The sequence below is a fragment of the Ammospiza nelsoni genome, chromosome 6 (assembly GCF_027579445.1).
Source record: "Ammospiza nelsoni isolate bAmmNel1 chromosome 6, bAmmNel1.pri, whole genome shotgun sequence".
Taxonomy (NCBI): Eukaryota; Metazoa; Chordata; class Aves; order Passeriformes; family Passerellidae; genus Ammospiza; species Ammospiza nelsoni.
This window is the reverse complement of record NC_080638.1, coordinates 20026415-20043632: the sequence shown is the minus strand read 5'-3', so window position 1 is coordinate 20043632 and position 17218 is coordinate 20026415. Positions and strand designations below refer to the sequence as shown.

At 45.4% G+C, this 17218-nt stretch overlaps 1 protein-coding gene across 1 annotated transcript; it reads right to left on the bottom strand.

Moving 5' to 3' along the window:
* Window positions 1–2732: 2732 nt before the first annotated feature.
* PIDD1 (p53-induced death domain protein 1) lies at window positions 2733–17041 on the bottom strand. The gene is made up of 16 exons (XM_059474527.1): window positions 16719–17041; window positions 14591–15004; window positions 13734–13937; window positions 13181–13196; window positions 12824–12859; window positions 12448–12649; window positions 11661–11789; window positions 11185–11361; window positions 10468–10615; window positions 9323–9458; window positions 8941–9091; window positions 7514–7637; window positions 7043–7161; window positions 6517–6624; window positions 5347–5552; window positions 2733–4628 (listed from the first exon to the last, which is right to left on the bottom strand). The coding sequence occupies exons 1-16, from the start codon at window positions 16990–16992 to the stop codon at window positions 4385–4387; spliced, it is 2688 nt and encodes an 895-aa protein (XP_059330510.1). The 5' UTR covers window positions 16993–17041; the 3' UTR covers window positions 2733–4384.
* Window positions 17042–17218: the final 177 nt, after the last annotated feature.

Here is a 17218-nt window from a genome sequence, read left to right as displayed (position 1 = left end):
AATACTTTGCTGTAAGAAAACAGTTAAAAGTGCTCCGTAGTACTCCTCTCTGAGCATCCCTCCTGCCCCTTGCACATTTTCCTGTTCTACCATCTCCTGTCTGGAAAAGATAAGAACTGCACTGGTGTTCAATGAGCAAATCAAACAGAAGGATCTTAGCTCCAGCCCCCCAAAACAAACTTCTGGATGGGTTCAACCTACAGACCTACTGTGAAGAGGTCTACAAGAAGAATAAAGGCATGGTCATATTGCATACCTGGTTTCTATATTTCCCAGTCACCGAATTCTGTCAAAGTACCTGGAAACTGGAACAAGGGTCAAACTCTCCTCATGGATTTTCAAGACACTGATTTACAGAAAAATGATCCTTTAAGAACACAGAGTTTATTTTTGTGAAGTTTAGGAAATGAACACACACTTAATTGCAGTGAATGCTGTTTTCTTCATTTTAACAGTACCAACTGATAAGCATGATGGGCTCACTTTGATGCAGCTCTGGGCTGGGGTTCTGATGCACCAGTGGCTGAAAGCCAGCCCCACTCCCTTTCCCAGTGAAAGCTACTCTTGCTTTAAAGGCTGAAAACATGGGGTTATCCTCCCTTGGGAGGAAAACAGTGAATTTAAGGACCATCAGATTTCATTTCCCTTTTTAAAAGCCCAGCAGCATGACACTGTCAAGTATGGACATGAGTGTGTACCCAGTAGAAGGAAATCTTACAGACTGGGTATCTTCTAATATTCTTTCAGGTTTGGCATCAAGCTCAGCAGGTTCATGGCTGAACCATCCAGTCCTCAGTGCACCACAGAGATCTCCTTTCCTTTACTAGAGCAATCCTATGGATGTGCTGAGTTTTACAGCATTCCTGCCTGCCCACAGTAAACAGAGAAACTGAACACAGCCCCTGTGGGTTCATTCTCAATTTCATATTTCAGTCAGATCTTTTACTGGGAATTATACAGCATTTTACTGACAGGACTGTGTAAACAGTTTAACCCCCTGCAGAACATAATCAGGCTTTCCCTTGTATTTTTTATGGAATTAATAAACTGATTTGAGTTTTGTCTGGGCTTTAATTTCTCAGGATTTTTAATGATAAATATAGGAGCTGGAAGCATCTTACCTGGGTCTATCTCCTGGCAGCTAGAGGACTGTCATGGTTAGAAAAAACCTTGAAGTAGTATGTGGGAAACACCCAGCTAATTTTGCTGGAGATCTGCAAGTCTATGAAGTAGAAAAGGGTTTAATTATGACAGTTAAAGAGTTATAAATATCACAGCCAAAAAAAGAAGGAGAAAAAATGTTCCTACTCGCAAACAATTTCTTGCTTTACTTTTAAAAATCTTTGTAAGTAGGCTTTTCCTGGTAAAAATTTATTTGGGAGAATTTTGGACATATCGGGATCATGCACAGTAAAAACCATAAAATCTGCCAGATCATCTGTAGGACACTGTAAGGTGCATATTAGGCAGCAGGAAAAGCCAGATAGCTGGAAAGGGAAAGATACTATTCCAATATGTGATGAATTCATGACAGAAGTCAGAAAGGAATGCCATATTTTGATTCAAAAGATAAATGCCAGGTTAGTTATTTCTTTTGCTGTTTCAACCATCTACTGCAACTGTTATCAGCCATAGCAGTTACAGGCTTATGAAAGACTTACTGTGCCTCAAAGAGATTATTGATAAAGATAACACACCTCAAAATAATGTTTTCCATTGACTCTCTTCCAGCTCAAACATTTGCTGCCAAGTCAGCTGAGGAAAGAGGAGTTGAACAGTTGCTTTGATTTCCTGCCAGCACCTTGGTGTCCTCAGCTGGGTGCTTGCTTTGGTGTCACTTCAAGGAGAAAGCCAGATGCACACAAGGAGGCCCAGCCTAGCAGCTATGGCTCAGCAGGAAAGACTGGAGATAGCAATCCTTGTCTGGGGTACAACACTTTCCTTAAGTTATCAGCCCAAACCCTGAAGAGCTGTCCTACTGATGGAGCTGTCATGGGTTTGGTTGTCATGGGTTTACTTGCCTGGCTGCAGCAAGAGTACCCTGAACACCTGGCACTAACCTTCCTCTCTCTTGGCACTCAGCTGTTTTCCAGAAGAGCTGTAGCTCTGCTGATGCCTGGATGAGTGCTCCACAGAGTCCAGCCTAGCTATCCTTTATTCCAGCATTGCCTAACTCAGCTCTGGTCTGACTATCACAAATGGAAAGCTAAGTGCAGCCAAGCTTCATCCTGTTATAGCTGTGGATGCTGCCTTGTGCTTCCTGTGGACTTCTCCTGCTCCTTCACCAGAGGACAGGCTAACCCTACACACTGTCCCTTCTAGATTAGCCTTGTTGCTCTCTAGATCTGCTCCAGCTGAGCCTCAGCTCATTCCCTGAACATTGTGTTTTCTGGCTCAGCCCCACTGCAGCAAAGCCACCCTCCAGAGACACCATTAACTCAGTTGCAATCTGTCCTGTGCTTTGCAACCAGCAATATCCAAACAGGAGCTCTCCTCCCATTTCTGCACAGCACAGCCAGGCTCACCTGTGTTCTCCTGCCAGCAGGTTTAAAGGGACCAGTCTCCATCTCACTCAAGGCATTTATGGAATAGCAGACCATGCTGTGAAACAGTTTAATGCTGATTTTATTCCCAGTGAGAGCAATATGCTCAAATGCATCTCTCCAAAACTGGAGGAAAGAACAAATACCTTGTTGGTATCCATGAAAATTACAAACAACATATGACACAGAATACAAGATAAAATGTACATTCAAAAGAGCACTGCTGACTTGAACCCAGCATGAGACTTGGGGCAGCACAACCTAAGAAACCAGATCTGTGGGAATCCCTAGGCCCAAAGTGACAGCTCAAATCTGCAAGTCCTTGTCAGTGCTCTGGACTGGACAGTAAGCACTCTGTAGCCTGAGATGTTAGAACAGCCTTAAATTAGAGAAAAAGCAGAAGGATTTTATGCCTCTCTTTCAATAATACTGATGGCAGGTCTGAAGTAGCATCAGGGAAGCCACTGATGATTCTTCACAAGGGGAGAAAACACCAGGATTTATCCAACCTGCAATTACACATTGACTTTGGGTGGTGCAACCTGGCATTTTTAAACACACTTTTGTTTTTTCAGACTAAGAACAGCCCTTTAAGTAATGTTTAGAGAGTTATGCTGAATTCAAACCTGTCTTGAAAGACTTGAATTTACTTAAATGACAGTAGTTTTTCAAAAAGCTTGCATGTAATTTTCCACCATCATTAACTGAAGGCCATCATGGGATGGGGAACAGGAAGAGAATGGCACCTCAGTAATAAATCATTGAGCAGCTAAAAAGCAGCAAATGCTTCCAGCCTTATACAAGATATTCAGGCTGAAAAACTGGGAAGTTAGCTCAGCATGGCTCATGCCAAACACACAACAGTGCCTTATTTCACAGCTGGTCAGACCAGTTTTTAAAATGCAAATTAAAATCATGCTTTTCACCAAACTTCAGGAGGGGTCACAACTTCACCACTACACAGTCACATTTCACTGGGAAGATATGAGGACTACCCCTTGGAAACTGCAAGGGAAATTTTAATTGCACTTAAATTAGAGTCTGGCCCAGAAGAGGTCATGGATTTTTACTTTTTTTTTTTTTTTTTTTTTTTTTTTTTTTTTTTTTTAATAAAATAAAACTAGAACTTTGTCAAAGATCACCAGTATGTAGGTGTCGTCTAAAAAGCTGCTTGCAGGTGCAGCAGGCTATTTGTTTCATGATAGATTTTGGAGCAAAACCAAAAGAAAAGAGTAATTTTTCTAGAAATCAGTTTTTTCTTTCTTCTCCACAAATACTTAGGTTTTGTTTGGACTTAAGGGAACTGGAAGAGATTTGGATTTTCATGGGGAATACAGTTCACATTTTCATGTGAGCAGAACACATCATTGACAGAAATGGCTGAACAGTCCCCACCACATCACAGGCCTTCATCACAAGCCTTCATAACATGACTGCACCTCCACTCCTATCAAACACTGGTGCACAAATGGACCCAAATGTTCACACCCACTGTTTCCAGCAGTGTTTCCAGTTTCAGGAATAAGTTATAAATAAATACATGTAACATGAGTATTAACTCATTAAACATTACTTAAGCCACTACTCAGCTGACAGACAAACACTTCAGTCTCTAAATTTCTCCACATTTCTGAAAGCTAAAGCTGAAGTTCACAAAGTGGAAGGGTTCATAAATGCACTCTAAACTTCCTGGGATTGGCAGAAGTGGCATGTGAGTACAGACCCGAGAGAATCAATGCCCAGCTCCTCAGGAAGCCTCAGGCCCTTGAGGAGGGAGCAGTCCCCAGGCACCATCACTCTGAGTACACAGAGGGGGTCCACACGAGCCCCATTTTTCTCTGTTAGGTGCTAATCACAGCTATTGCAGAGTCCTCAGTGCTGCTCTCCTGCTCCAGGCCCAGCCGGCGGATGGACTCGCTGTATTTCTGCCGCCCCAGCTCAACGATGGCTTCCACCTCATCAGCGATGTCCTGGCGGCCACTCTCTTTCAGGGCTCTGATCAGCTTGCTCACACAGTCAGGATCCTCTGAGTTCTGCTGAGCCCACGAGAAAAGCATGTCCAGGATCTGCTTATTGAGGTCCTCTCTGAAGAAAGGAAGAAAGGCAGCAGTAACCAACACGCTCTCCTGAGCAGCAAACCAAAGAGACCTTACCTAAGTGCCAGCCATGGCTGGAGCCTTAAAGAGGCCATCCAGACACACAAAGCACTCAGTGGGCCTGCCTCTTTCCTACCCAGCATACAGGAGTTGCAGTTCCTGCATGGATGTTTCTCTATAAAATATTTTCCTAATAGAAGTATCAAATTAAGGCATTCTGCTTTGGAATATAATTTCCTCACCAGTTTGATTATAACAAGTCAAATTCTCTCCTACTGCTTTGGCATTTGGTCAGACTGCATATCCCATGATGTGCCACAAGCTCTTTTTGATTAACAATGATATTCACTATTAAAGCCATAGATAATTTCTCTTTGTAAGAGATGGAGTCTGGCCAGGAATCTGATCACAGAACAGAATAGGAATGCAACTCAGCTGAACTACAAAGCTCATCAGGTTTGTTACTTCCCGATTTTGTTTTTCAAACAAAAAAATTTATTTTATAATGGCAAGAGAACGTAATCAGTTTCCCATGATAAAAGGCATTCTTTTCAGAAGAATCATTAGTCAACCCATCTTTAATCCAGTGAAACAATTACAGTGGAAGAACTTTCAACCAGCCAAGCATTGATTTATACTATTACACTGCAGATAGATGGACACACATATATAATGCATCACTGTAGGTTACTGTGTCCTGTTCTCACCTGTTATTGTATCCTATGCGCTCAATCTGCTGGTAGGTCAGGCCCAGGTTGAGGCCAATGCTCTGCCAGTCAGCTCCCACACGCCTAGCAATGCTCAGCAGGTTTGCCTGGGTCAGGTAGCCAGTCTCAGCATTGCCCAGGTTCAAGGGAGGGAAGGAGAAGCCATACAGGGGACTGGGGTTCTCATCCCACCGGGGTTTCAGTTGCTGTGTCACAAAGAAGAGAGAGAAAGAACATTCTTTCTTTTCATAGAAAAGTGTCCGGTCACTATCAGTCTCCACAGTGAAATCTCCTTCCTTCTACTGGGAGAAAGGAAGTACTTGGTGTCACTTCAAGGAGAAAGCCTGGGCTGAAGGGTCATGCTGCAAGAAGGAAGGAGGACTTACACTGGCAGTGACCAGCAATGCTCACTGCCTCAGGAAAATATCAAATTGTAATGCTCACAGTCATAGCTCACATCAGAAATTTCCTTTCCTGCATTTACAGAGCAGTTTAAAATAAACCACATCCCTGGAGCATTTTGCCTCAGCAGTAAGAGCACTTAGTGTAGGTTCGTAGTTGAGGTTACATGTGTCAGAAAGGGATGTGAGATCATCACACGTGATCGGAAGGGAAGTATTCAGCCTACCGAGGTACTTATTGTTTTAGGCTTCTCAAATGTCACTTAAAGCAAAAGTTGCATTTCTCACTGTAACCTACAACTCAGCCTTTAAAGCTCACTGCAGAATACCTGCACTCAACATCTATGTTCAAATTCAGCATAGCAACCTCATCCTATTCCTTTCTTTTCTCCTGCTGCATGAGCTGTGTGACTAAGAAATTTATAAACAAAACAGACACTTCCCTTAATTACAACAAGCTTCCCTGTGTACTACATTGTCATTTATTCAAAGGATCCACCCTCTCTGACTCTCTGACCACCCACCCAACAAGCCTGTGCTTGACAGGCAAGATGAGCAGGAGAGGTGGAGACCACTCCCAGCTCTTCATGTTCTTGTTTCAGAAGAGCTTGCTCACAGGGAGTGCAAAATCTCCACCATGACACGACTGGGCAGCTATTCCATGTGCTCATTCATTGCATGCCTTCTCATGGAGGAGACAAAATCAGCTGAGCAGAAATGCCATGCTCTTACCCCATCAAGATTAATTTTTCTGTAGGAGACAACTTACAGGTAGTTTGATGGGCAGAGTAGCAAGCCAGAGGGAGTCTGGACCTTTTCTCCTCCTGCTGGCATCTTCAGGGATGCTGTCTGGAACTGCTCCTCGGTAGAAAGAGACCTTTGCAAAGAGAAAGATTGCAGTGAGGCTCTGATCCAAGCACAGTAGCACAGCCTATTGGCACCATGTCTTTTCCATTTAGGAAAGAATGAATTCAGCATTCTCATCTATCCTCAACCCACAAAAATGGCCTCTCAATTACGTGTAATTGGGAGGAGCACTGAGGTTCTGCCATAAAGGCTGGACTTTCTGCCAGCACCCCAAAAATTAATGGCAGGAATGTAAGTCAGACAGTTAAGTGATGAGTGATCCTTCGAGATTACACTTCTTGACTGTTCAGAGTTTAGTCAGTGAAATGCAAAGCCAGAGAAAGAGGGTAGGAAAAGAGTCATGCCCAGCACTCAGAGATTATTATAATGAGTATTGTAAAAGCAATGATGAAGGAGCAAACAAGAAGTCAGTGTAACTGGTTGTTCACCTGGCCTTTTACAGCTTGGTCTTTTCTGTCCACAGGGGAGGTCACATAGATTTCCTTCATGTTCTTCAAGTGGGAGTAAAAAATAAATGAGAGACGTCCATCCACACAGTCAGGGCGATCTGTGCAGAAAAGCAGGAAGCATTCAACTTGTGGAGAAAAGTGTGCAGAAGCAGATCAGTCATAAAAATGAACCCACCTGGCTATTGCCCTCTGCAGGTTTACAAGAGCATGAGAAGAAATGAAAGTCTGCAAACAGCACTTTCATAAGGAGAAGTAGACAGAAAAGTTATGTGACCAGAGAATGTGACAAGTTCAATGTCCAGGGGCTGGCTGCTGTGAGTAGTGGGGGAGCTGGAGGCAGAGAGGAATGCCATGGAGGAGTACAACCCACAGCAGAAACATGTCTAGGGACAGAGCAGCACAAGAGGGAGGGAGGGAGGTAGGAGCAGAACGAGCCCGATGCTGCCATACCCATATCAATGTTGATGCCTCGCTCAAAAGCTGCAAAAAATTGCTCTCCCTCGAACATCTCCACCATGTCGGATGGCTCAGGTCCTCGATAGCGGTCCTGCAGCTTCTTCAGCACTGGGTCAACCTGACAAGGACAACAGTGTTTGGTCAGAAGCACATCTGTCCCTCAACCCATGTTGCTATACCCATGATGTTCCTCTCACCTTCAACAGGGAAGACTAATTTACATGAAAAGGATGTAAACAAATGAACAAAGACACATTAAAAAAGCATTTCAGTACTGTCTCTGTCTTTTTAACATGTCTTTTTAACTTCAAAGGCAAGGAGGGATTTACTTGCTACCATATCCCACTCACTATTCAAATACCTTTTCTCTGCAAAAAGCCACATGCTACAACAGCACACAGCTGAGGACACCAGAAAGCTCATTTTGGCTTTGTAGCCTGTGATCACAGTGGCAGTGTAAGAGTTGGGTTAGATTCTTCTATTTGTAACAGTAAACTGCTCTCACTCCATGACCATTCCCAGCAGGATTACAGACACACCCAAACAACCATCTCACACTGAGTGTCATTGATGCCTCATCTGGAGACCGTTTTAGCCCACAGCCCAATATAAAAAATCCTTGCAGATGTTTGTGTCCACAGGTCACTTCAATACAGGAGCACAGGTAAAGAGAAGGAGCAACCAGAGCAGAGAATTATGCAGAGCTGGATATGCAGCCCAGTAGTGGCAGTCTGATAAAATAACCCTCAGCTCACCAAGCTGCACTGCCTGCCAAGGGACACGTTCTCCACAGCTGCACACTCATGCTCACACTAATCTGAAACAACACTGCTAAGGGCTGATACCCCTAGGAAGAGGCAGCAGAAGAGAATGTGTGAGAACTTCCCATCTCCTTCTTGACAAAATCAGCCAGATTAGCTCACACTCATTGCATAAACTAACCTGATGTTGTATTAAAACAGACTAAGGAGTGCTCATATGTTCTGTTCCTGTGCTTGAACTGAGAACAGCAAGGAACATAAGGAAAATTACCATTTCTAACCACTCCAGCTGAAAACAAAGCAGTGCTGCTGCCCACACCACTAGCCCATGTCAGACAAGTGATGTGTAAACTTTGACTTAAATTTAAGGCAACATGTTTTACCTCATGTTTGCTGGATTATAATAGCATGTACATGGCCAGTAACTGTGGTTCAGCTGATTTTAGCAGTCCTGCAGACCTCAGAGTTTGCAGGGGAGGAAATCAGTGCATGGCATTTGCCACTGGATAGAACGAGTTTTTTCTTTGCCCTGTGAGTCAGTATCACACCACCAACAGTGTGGTGACACTGCTGGTCACTGTTTGGTGCACTGCTGCCTTTGCATCCTACAAAGGGAAGCCTGGGAAGCTCAGGAGCAAGGCAGTGCAACCCAGATCAGACCTTGTGCTTGGGGACACACTGCAGCAGGACTTGCTCGGGATCCCTCTTCCTCTGCAGCGCAATGAAGTTCACCTGGTACAGACGCAGCCGCTCATAGACCTTCTTGGCAATGCCTCCAATGTAGGTCTTGGTGGTGTACCACAGCCAGTACCTGGAGACGAGGAATTTTAAAAAAATGAGGGACCCTACCCAGAGAAAGGTGCCAGTGTCACACCCACATGATTGGAAAGAATGACAGGTAGAGACAAAGTGCTACACTGGGCATGACTTGTAAAAGGAAGAGGGAACAGATAGAGGTAATGTCATGGCCTCTGGTCAGAGTGTTGGAAAAGCAAGGCAGAGTAACATCCCATCTTTTCCTCAGGACTAATCTTGCACTTACCAGGAGAAGTGAGTGACTTCAAACACTGCATAAAGATGGGTGAATTCCAGCACCACCTCACTGGTGATGTCATTCCAGGTTTGGCCCTCCAGGTCACCGTGGAGTATATGCAGCCTTGACCGATCCAAATTCAGCCCTAAAGACACCAAAGATCACGAGATGCTATATGCTATATGCATATGCTATATGCAGCAGAAACTTTTATTCATGGCTTTACAAACCCAGCCACAGGTTTGGGTGATTTACTTTTTAAAGACACCAAGTAAGGGTTCACAGCCTTCTCTTCAGCATCCAGAACTGAACTTTGGTCAAAGAAGAGCAGCAATAAAAGGACCAGGCTATCCCATTGCTTTTGGGATATTCTGGCAAAATATGCAGAGTTAAAATGATAGTGTGCTCATTCCCACCAACAGATTCATTAGACAATTCTCATCACTAAAATCTAGGGTTATTAATTAAGTTCTATCTCTTTCTAATGTACATATCACACACTTTTCAATCCTGATGCACTTCAGGCATACAAATACCAGGTAGTGTTATAATGAAGGCCATGTATTTCTTTACAAGAAAACCAGGAGAGGTCAAAGAAAATAGGAGTAAGGACACTCAGGGTACTCAGCAAACAGAGGGATCCTTGCCATGACTGAGGCTGTTTTTAGCAGTTGTCAGAGTGGGATATGGCTTAGCATACAATCATATATTTCTAAATGCAGTAGCTCAGCACCTGATTCATAAGCAAGGAAAAGAGAAGGCAGACCCCTGGAGGCAGCATGTTCATTTCTTGCTTCAAGCTATTTCCAGTCATGAATCAAAACCCTTTTACAATGCATCTCCTCAGTGGGCAGGAGTGCCTCAGTAAAACCAGCAGTTAAAATACACATATGGTTTGGCAGAGAAATCCTTTTGCCAAGACCATTCTCCCAGCTTGTCTGCTCTGTGAACCCCAGCCCTGATCTGATGGACCTGAACTACCTTCAGCTCGCACCGCTCTGCACCACCACGCAGTCAGCGGACACGCCTTGCTGTTCCTGCAGGAAAAGCAGTAAGCTTTATTAACAACAGCAGAGGCAAATAAAATTCTTTCTTGCCCTTTGTGGTTTTCCAAACATGGCATTTCCCTTTGTCAATTTTGGGAATAAGCTGACCTGTGATCCCGGGTGGAAGAGGCAGCTGAATTCTCACTGGCTTGAGAAAATCCACCGGGGAGTCCTGGGAGAGGTAGAGCAGGGGACTGGCTCTGCACTCTGCATGGGCTGTGATTTCCTCTATCTCTTCTGCAGAGACTGGCAGCACCTGGATGGGCAGACAGCACAGAGAGCAGAGCAGTCAGGCACCAAATTCCCACACTGCTCACTCAGTCCCTCCAGCACCCAGCAGGCAAATGCTGCTCTTGCTGCAGGGCCCATTGAGAAATAAAGCACAGTGAACTTCAACTGAAGTCTGGCAACCTGTCTGGCTGGGATGGACTTAAAGTATTACAAGAGCATCTAGCAGCTCTATAGAACAATTAATTTTAGTCGGGTGATTTTAGAATTAGATCCCATTAGATTCCCCCGCCACCCCCAGTTCTCACTGAGCTGTTCTTTTAGGGTCAATTTTGCAAGGGTAAAAGAGTCAAAATCTTTTTGTGTTCCCTTCATAGCAGCTACCCACTGGTCTGCTGAAGATCCCTTTCCCACACAGGACAGCACAGAGCAAGGCCCATGTTGCATGGAAGTGAGGAGAGAAGGTGATCTGAGATGGGTCAGCCCATGAAGCAACCACGTCTAGACATAAATTATCCTGGGGCAGACATCTCTGCTTGGTTCTGTACTGAACATGAAGAAACAGCTGCACCAGAGCTCACCAAAAAGCATGCATACCTGCAGCTTGACACTACGAGGCTCTTGGGTGACTCCAGGAGGAAAGACCACTTTGATGTTTGGATCCACACTGGAAAAGAGCAATGTCCCCTCTGCTGGCACTTTGCATTCATTTTGGACAAGTCGAGACACAACAAGGAACCAAGAGAAGTGAAGGACACAACAGTGGGCCACACACTTCTGTGACAGAGGACAAAGAAGAAAACATATAGGTATATAACTTAATACAATAAAGGCAGGAAAATGAGCACCAGCCAAGCAGAAGAAAGTACTAAATCAGGGATGAAACATGGCAGGATGCAGCTCATCAACTCTCTCCATGAGAGAGGAAACCTGGAGCTGAAATCCACTAAATTTTATTGCAGCTGGTCAAAACACAGCTCATGAGATGTTTCAAATAGGTTCACTCTTGGCTGGGCACAACCAAAGAGCGGAACAGGAACGAAGTGTGTCACTGGTAATTTCAATCTGCTCACCTTTGATTTTCTCTTCTGCTTCACTCTCGTTTTCAGATCATTCCAGCTCTGCCCACTGAAGGTCCGAACCACCACCTCATGCTGGTGAGGGGTTTGAGGTGAGATAAATGGCATCCAGATCTGCACCTCCTGGCAAAAAAGCATTCCTGTGAGAGACACCAGCTGAAAGGATAAAACCAAGGCCAGCTCTGCTCTGTGGCTTCCTATGCAGATGAGAGAGGGCAGAGCATGGCCTGTGTGCAGGGAATCAAAGAACCTGCTCTGCCCTGTGATCTCCCGGGAGGTGACAGGAAATGTCAAGTCTGCTATAAACTTTGATGGTAGGAAAGGTTCAGCAGATTCTGAGCAAAAAGGTCAAAGCAACCTTTGCAGTGAGCTGCTGTCAGCCATGATGGGGCTGGCAGGTGGTGTGACTACTCCCCAGCTTGAATGCAAACCACACAGTCAGACTCTTAGAGAAGGATGCAAACCATTCTCCTTCCAGGCTAAGGCCAGATGCTGGACTTATCCTCTGGTAGAGCAGGAGTGTTGTGAGTGAGAAAGGTTATAGCTCAGCTCAATCAGGAGCAGTGGGCAAGGCAAAGGTGCCAGACCAGCACAGTATCACAGAAGCTGGCTGTCTCCTTTCTCTCTGCAGCAGGGCTTCTTTCAGAGGGGGTCCTGCAGCTATGAAAAGCACTGTGGATGGGGGTAACTGTCTCACAGGTCCCAAAAGGCGCTCTCAGAAAACTCTACTGAGCTACTGCAAAGGTAGATTCATCAGGAGGTGACCTGGGGGTATCCTCACCTGCTGGAATTGGATGCCATGAGGCTGCAGCTCCAGGACTCTACTCAGCAGGACATCGTGGTGTCTCAGCTTCACCCACTGCGGATCTGGCGTGAGGGATCGGAAGTGGATCCGCAGAGGAGCAGAGGCAGCCCCCGGAGGAAAGTAGAAATGGATGCCACAGGCCAGGACCACTCTGCAGCCTTCAGAGGTGACAGTAAAGCTTCCAGAAGACATGCATGAATTAATGACATTGTGCAATGACTTCAGCCCTCCAAAAATTGAGAGAATAATCTCATACTTGTGTTTTACTGGCCTACTGAGGAATGCTATTCATTCCTGCAATACCCACCATGCACCTTGTCTGTAATGTAAGTTCTTAATAATAGAGGCTTACCTGCCCTCTCCTGATGCAAGGAAGAGTCTTTTCAGCCTTCTGGTACTGGATGTATCTGTGGCAATAAGAAGATTTAGATAGGAAAAGGAGACAGAGGTTACTTAAACCAAGGTAGACAAAGAAAGGCTGAACAGTTTTGGCTTAACCCTAATCTGACAGAAGTCATTAATGGAATCCTGGTCACACTGCAGTGGGCCCCAGAACAAACTGCAGCAAGAGGATGGCATGTGGCCTCGAGGTCCCAGGACATACTGAAAATGCTAGCTCTCCCCCAGGGAAACTCAGAAGCAGAGGGAATTTGAAAATATTTCAGTTTCCCTCTGCAGCTCTCGGGGCCATGTTTGATTGCCTGGGGACACCTCAGGAATCAGTGCTTGCTCTTGTGAACATGAGCACCACTGGGAAACCCTGCTCAGATTCCTGCTCATTTCATCACCTTCCTCTAAGACTAAGAGCTGCTCCTCTGCAGCCTGTGAACCTCAGGAAAGCAGGAGGTAACTGCACAGCAGAATGACCCCTTGCTGTTCTCTGAGGTTCTAGCATGAGCCACCACAGCCTTAGGGCCATGCAGCAAGTCCAGGAACTGGTGCTTACCTCTGCTAAAAAGGCTGGACCCGTTTAGGGACCTCTCCTGATCTGTTTCCTGTGAGTCCCATTTTCACTTCCACTGTAAAACCCTACCAAGAAGCCCAATTCCAGGGGCCACTGAGCCCTTCAGACCGGGATAGGCCTCATAAAAACATAACTAATACTGTCTGTATCCTTACAACTTAATAATTATTCCAGAGAAAGAAATGCTGATCTGATTCCCCCCTGCTTGTCTTCTCTAATCCAAACCCATTTACACCATGCTGGGCTGAGTGAGGGAACAGCTGGGCAGAACACACAGCAGCAGAAGCCCTGCAATTACCAGCCTGCGGGGACGGTTCCGTTTCTCCCAAGGGATTGCCACGGACGTGCACGAACGGCAAGGCCTGGATCTCAGCAGGGATGGCACGCAGGCAGTTGTTCTGCAGATCAAGTCTAGACAAGTTGGGCAGGCTGGCAAGAGAGGCAGGGACTGTCACCAGGAGATTGCTGTGCAGATGCAGCCGACGCAGAGACTTCAAATTGGCTGCAGGTTGGAACAAGAAGTGACCCCCCATCCGTGCTGTTAATTGAACTCCATATCAGCTCAAACCCTCCCTCTCTCCTCAGCCCATGTAAACACACACATAATGAGGGAAAAGCACAAAAGCTTAACATCCCTTTAGCTCACAAAATAAAGGAGTGCAAGGAATTAGCTGAGAGGCAACACAGCCTCCTCTGTCCTCTCTTTCCAGCTACAAGTAAGACAGCTCTGTAACAGCATCAAAAACAACCTTGGTCACAATGTAATAGAGGACCCAGGAAGCTGGGCAGCCAAAGTCACAGCCCAGTTCTGTGGACTGGTCCACACTGGACAGTGTGATTTCAAGCCCAGATTCTCACCCCATCAAACCTCAGCTCTTCTGCCACCCAAAACCAGCCAGGGCAGATCTTCAGTTATTGTAAATTGTATTGAAATCTCAGCAGTGTCGCTGATTCACAGAAAGGGTGGTCCAGAGAGTTGTTAATGCTCAAAGGCACTGACTGAACCAAGCACGATCCTTCTGGATACCCTTTCCATTTGGCTCCAATATAAAATGATTTATGCTAACAACTCTGGAGATAGAGACCAAGGGTGTCAGAGGTTGTACCAAAAGCTTGGCAAGCCCATGTCCTTCTCTTCCCCAGTAAAATACATACCTAGGGAGTCTGGGATGCTCAATAAGCGATTCCCAGAGAGATCCAGCTCTGTGCAGTTGTGCAGATTCCCAACTTCTTCAGGGAGCAATTCCAAAGCATTTTCTGAGAGATTCAGATCCTGCAGCATTGACAGCTCTCCAATGCTCTGAGGTAAGTCCTTCAGCTGATTTTTCATTGCAGAGAAGAAAGTCAGTTTGCTCAGAGAGCCAAAGTCCTCAGGAAGTGTCACCAGGCTGTTGTGGCTGACCATGAGCACACGGAGGCTGGGGAGGTGGAGAATGCAGCTTGGCAAGGTGGAGAGTCTATTGAAGCTGAGATCCAGGTGGGAGAGACACCTGAGGTTCCCAAAGTCTGGTGGCAAGCTTGTCAGGGAGCCATGCTGATAGGAACCAAACTCATCCCTAGCATGGCCACCTGGGTGGAGGGAAGTGGAAGAAGAGGTCACTATGCTACCAGGAGAACCTCATGTGAGACTCAGCACAGAGATCCACAAGATTGGGAGTTACTGATAACAATGAGCAGCACTAATCAAAAAGTATTCAGAGAAGTGAGTTTTCTGCTCCATGCCTCAGTTTCCTGATCAGTGAAAGGGGTGTAAGAAATGAAGAGCTGTTATGAAATCAGGAGATGCCACAGTGAACCAGCATAGCTCTGCTAAACACATCTAGAGTCAAAGCTCAGAACGAGCCAGGCCACCCCACACACTTACCACACTTCAGCAGGGTGGCCCATACACCTCCAAGATCCCACTCTCCTTCCCCACTTCTTCCTCACTACCGGTGGCCAACAACACTTTATGGATCAAGGAAATAGTCCTTGCCCTCAAGGATTTATCCATGCTGCTGAGAAGCAAACAGCCCTGAGGACTGAAATGTGCCCTTGCAAGACTAGAGGGCACACCTGAGGAAAGAGCAGTGAAAATGTGGGAGGGAAAGTAGATAATTCACTATTTTGTGTGGCAGACAGCACAGAGAGGGAAGAATGAAAGTTCCATATCCCAGCTTGTGACACTCAAATTAGAGAAGGGCTGCACCCCTGGAAAATGACTTGAGCAAACAAAAGGAAACTTCCAAACTTTTCCACTTAATCATTGTTTCATACTCCTTCTCTACTGTTTTCTATTTATATCCATATACAGCAGAGGGCACCAAATTTTTTTTTTTGCTGCACAATGGTACAAAATGAGAACAACCAACAGGCACATTGGACTTTGTACATAAGATTTTACTGAACTGCTTTATTGCACTTCAGGATTCTCAGGGTGTGTGTACATCTCAGAGAACAAGACTGATAAAAGGTACTGCTGTTATTGCCATCTTACTAAAGGGAGGGAAAGACAAATCAAATTATTCACATGAGAAATTTGTGACAGATATAGAAACAAACCTCAGACTTCTCAGTTTTCAGCTGGAATCCTGAATTCTACCCCCAAACTCCCTCTTTTTGTTCTTAATTATTTTTAAAATTCTACCTCCCAAAGAGCAAATTATTCAGTCTGATACAGAAATTATACAAATTGTATTGATATCCTACCACAGTAAATAGATGAGACAGTCAAATAATGACCCAATATTTATAGTTCTAACAGTTATTACACTTTGCCAAACTACCAGAACAACCTGTGTCCTACTTTAGATAAAATGTTGAACAGCCTCTTCGGGTCTGTCTTGAACTTTGTTAAACCTACAGTCACTGACAGTAAGCAAGGATAAAGCATGGATTGATTCAGACAGAAACACAACAAATACAGCTTATTATACTCTCAAAAGTGAAATAGGGGCTGAACATTCACCAAAAGATTCAACACCTTTCAATCCCCTTCTTCTTGCATAACTCCAGAAATGCTCTTCTAGAGAATGGCTACAGAAAATGCTGCAGCATCAACCCAACAAGACTCCAAAAACCCAGTCCCCAGGCAGCTGTAAAAACAAAGGGAGGAAGTAAGAGCCCAGAAGCTGCATCTTGTTGAAATCTGCATTCAGGTCTGAGCAAGGTTGAGCCAAAGCTGAGGTAAGGGGCACTGGAACAAAACACTTCCAAGGGCAGTTTGTCCTGCAAATATGGAGAAAATTATTAACAAAAAATCTGAGCCTAGAAAAGCTGGATGGTGATGGGCCCCAGAATTTACCTTTAAGCACCAGGGATTTCAGGTGCTTCAGATGAGGAAGGCTGCCCAGGGCAGTGTCAAGGAGGCAATCGTTGCTGCTGAGCCGGAGGAACTCAACCTGGACCAGCTCTCCCTGTTGCTCCTCAAACAGCTGGAGGAAACGGCGGCAGCCGTCAGGATAAACATCCAGGTTCAGTCTGTTGTCAGCAAGGCAGGAGCCAGCCGGGGCAGGAGCCCCCAAAGTCCCCTCCCCGCACTCATCCCTGAGCCCCAGCAGCTCTGCCATCTTCTGCATCTCATCCACAGGGTCCAGACATGCTCTGACTTGCCAGGCAGGCAGGCACTGGCAGCACCACAAGGCAGCTGCGACAAGGAGACGAGGAAAGATGGCTCTGAAAAAGAACACAAGTTCACGATGAAGGCTCCTGCCCCAGTCCAGAGTGGCTGGAAACAGTTCATAATGACAGCAAGATGGTAGGAAAGATTACATGCATGTTACTGAAAGCTTTGGAGGCAATAAG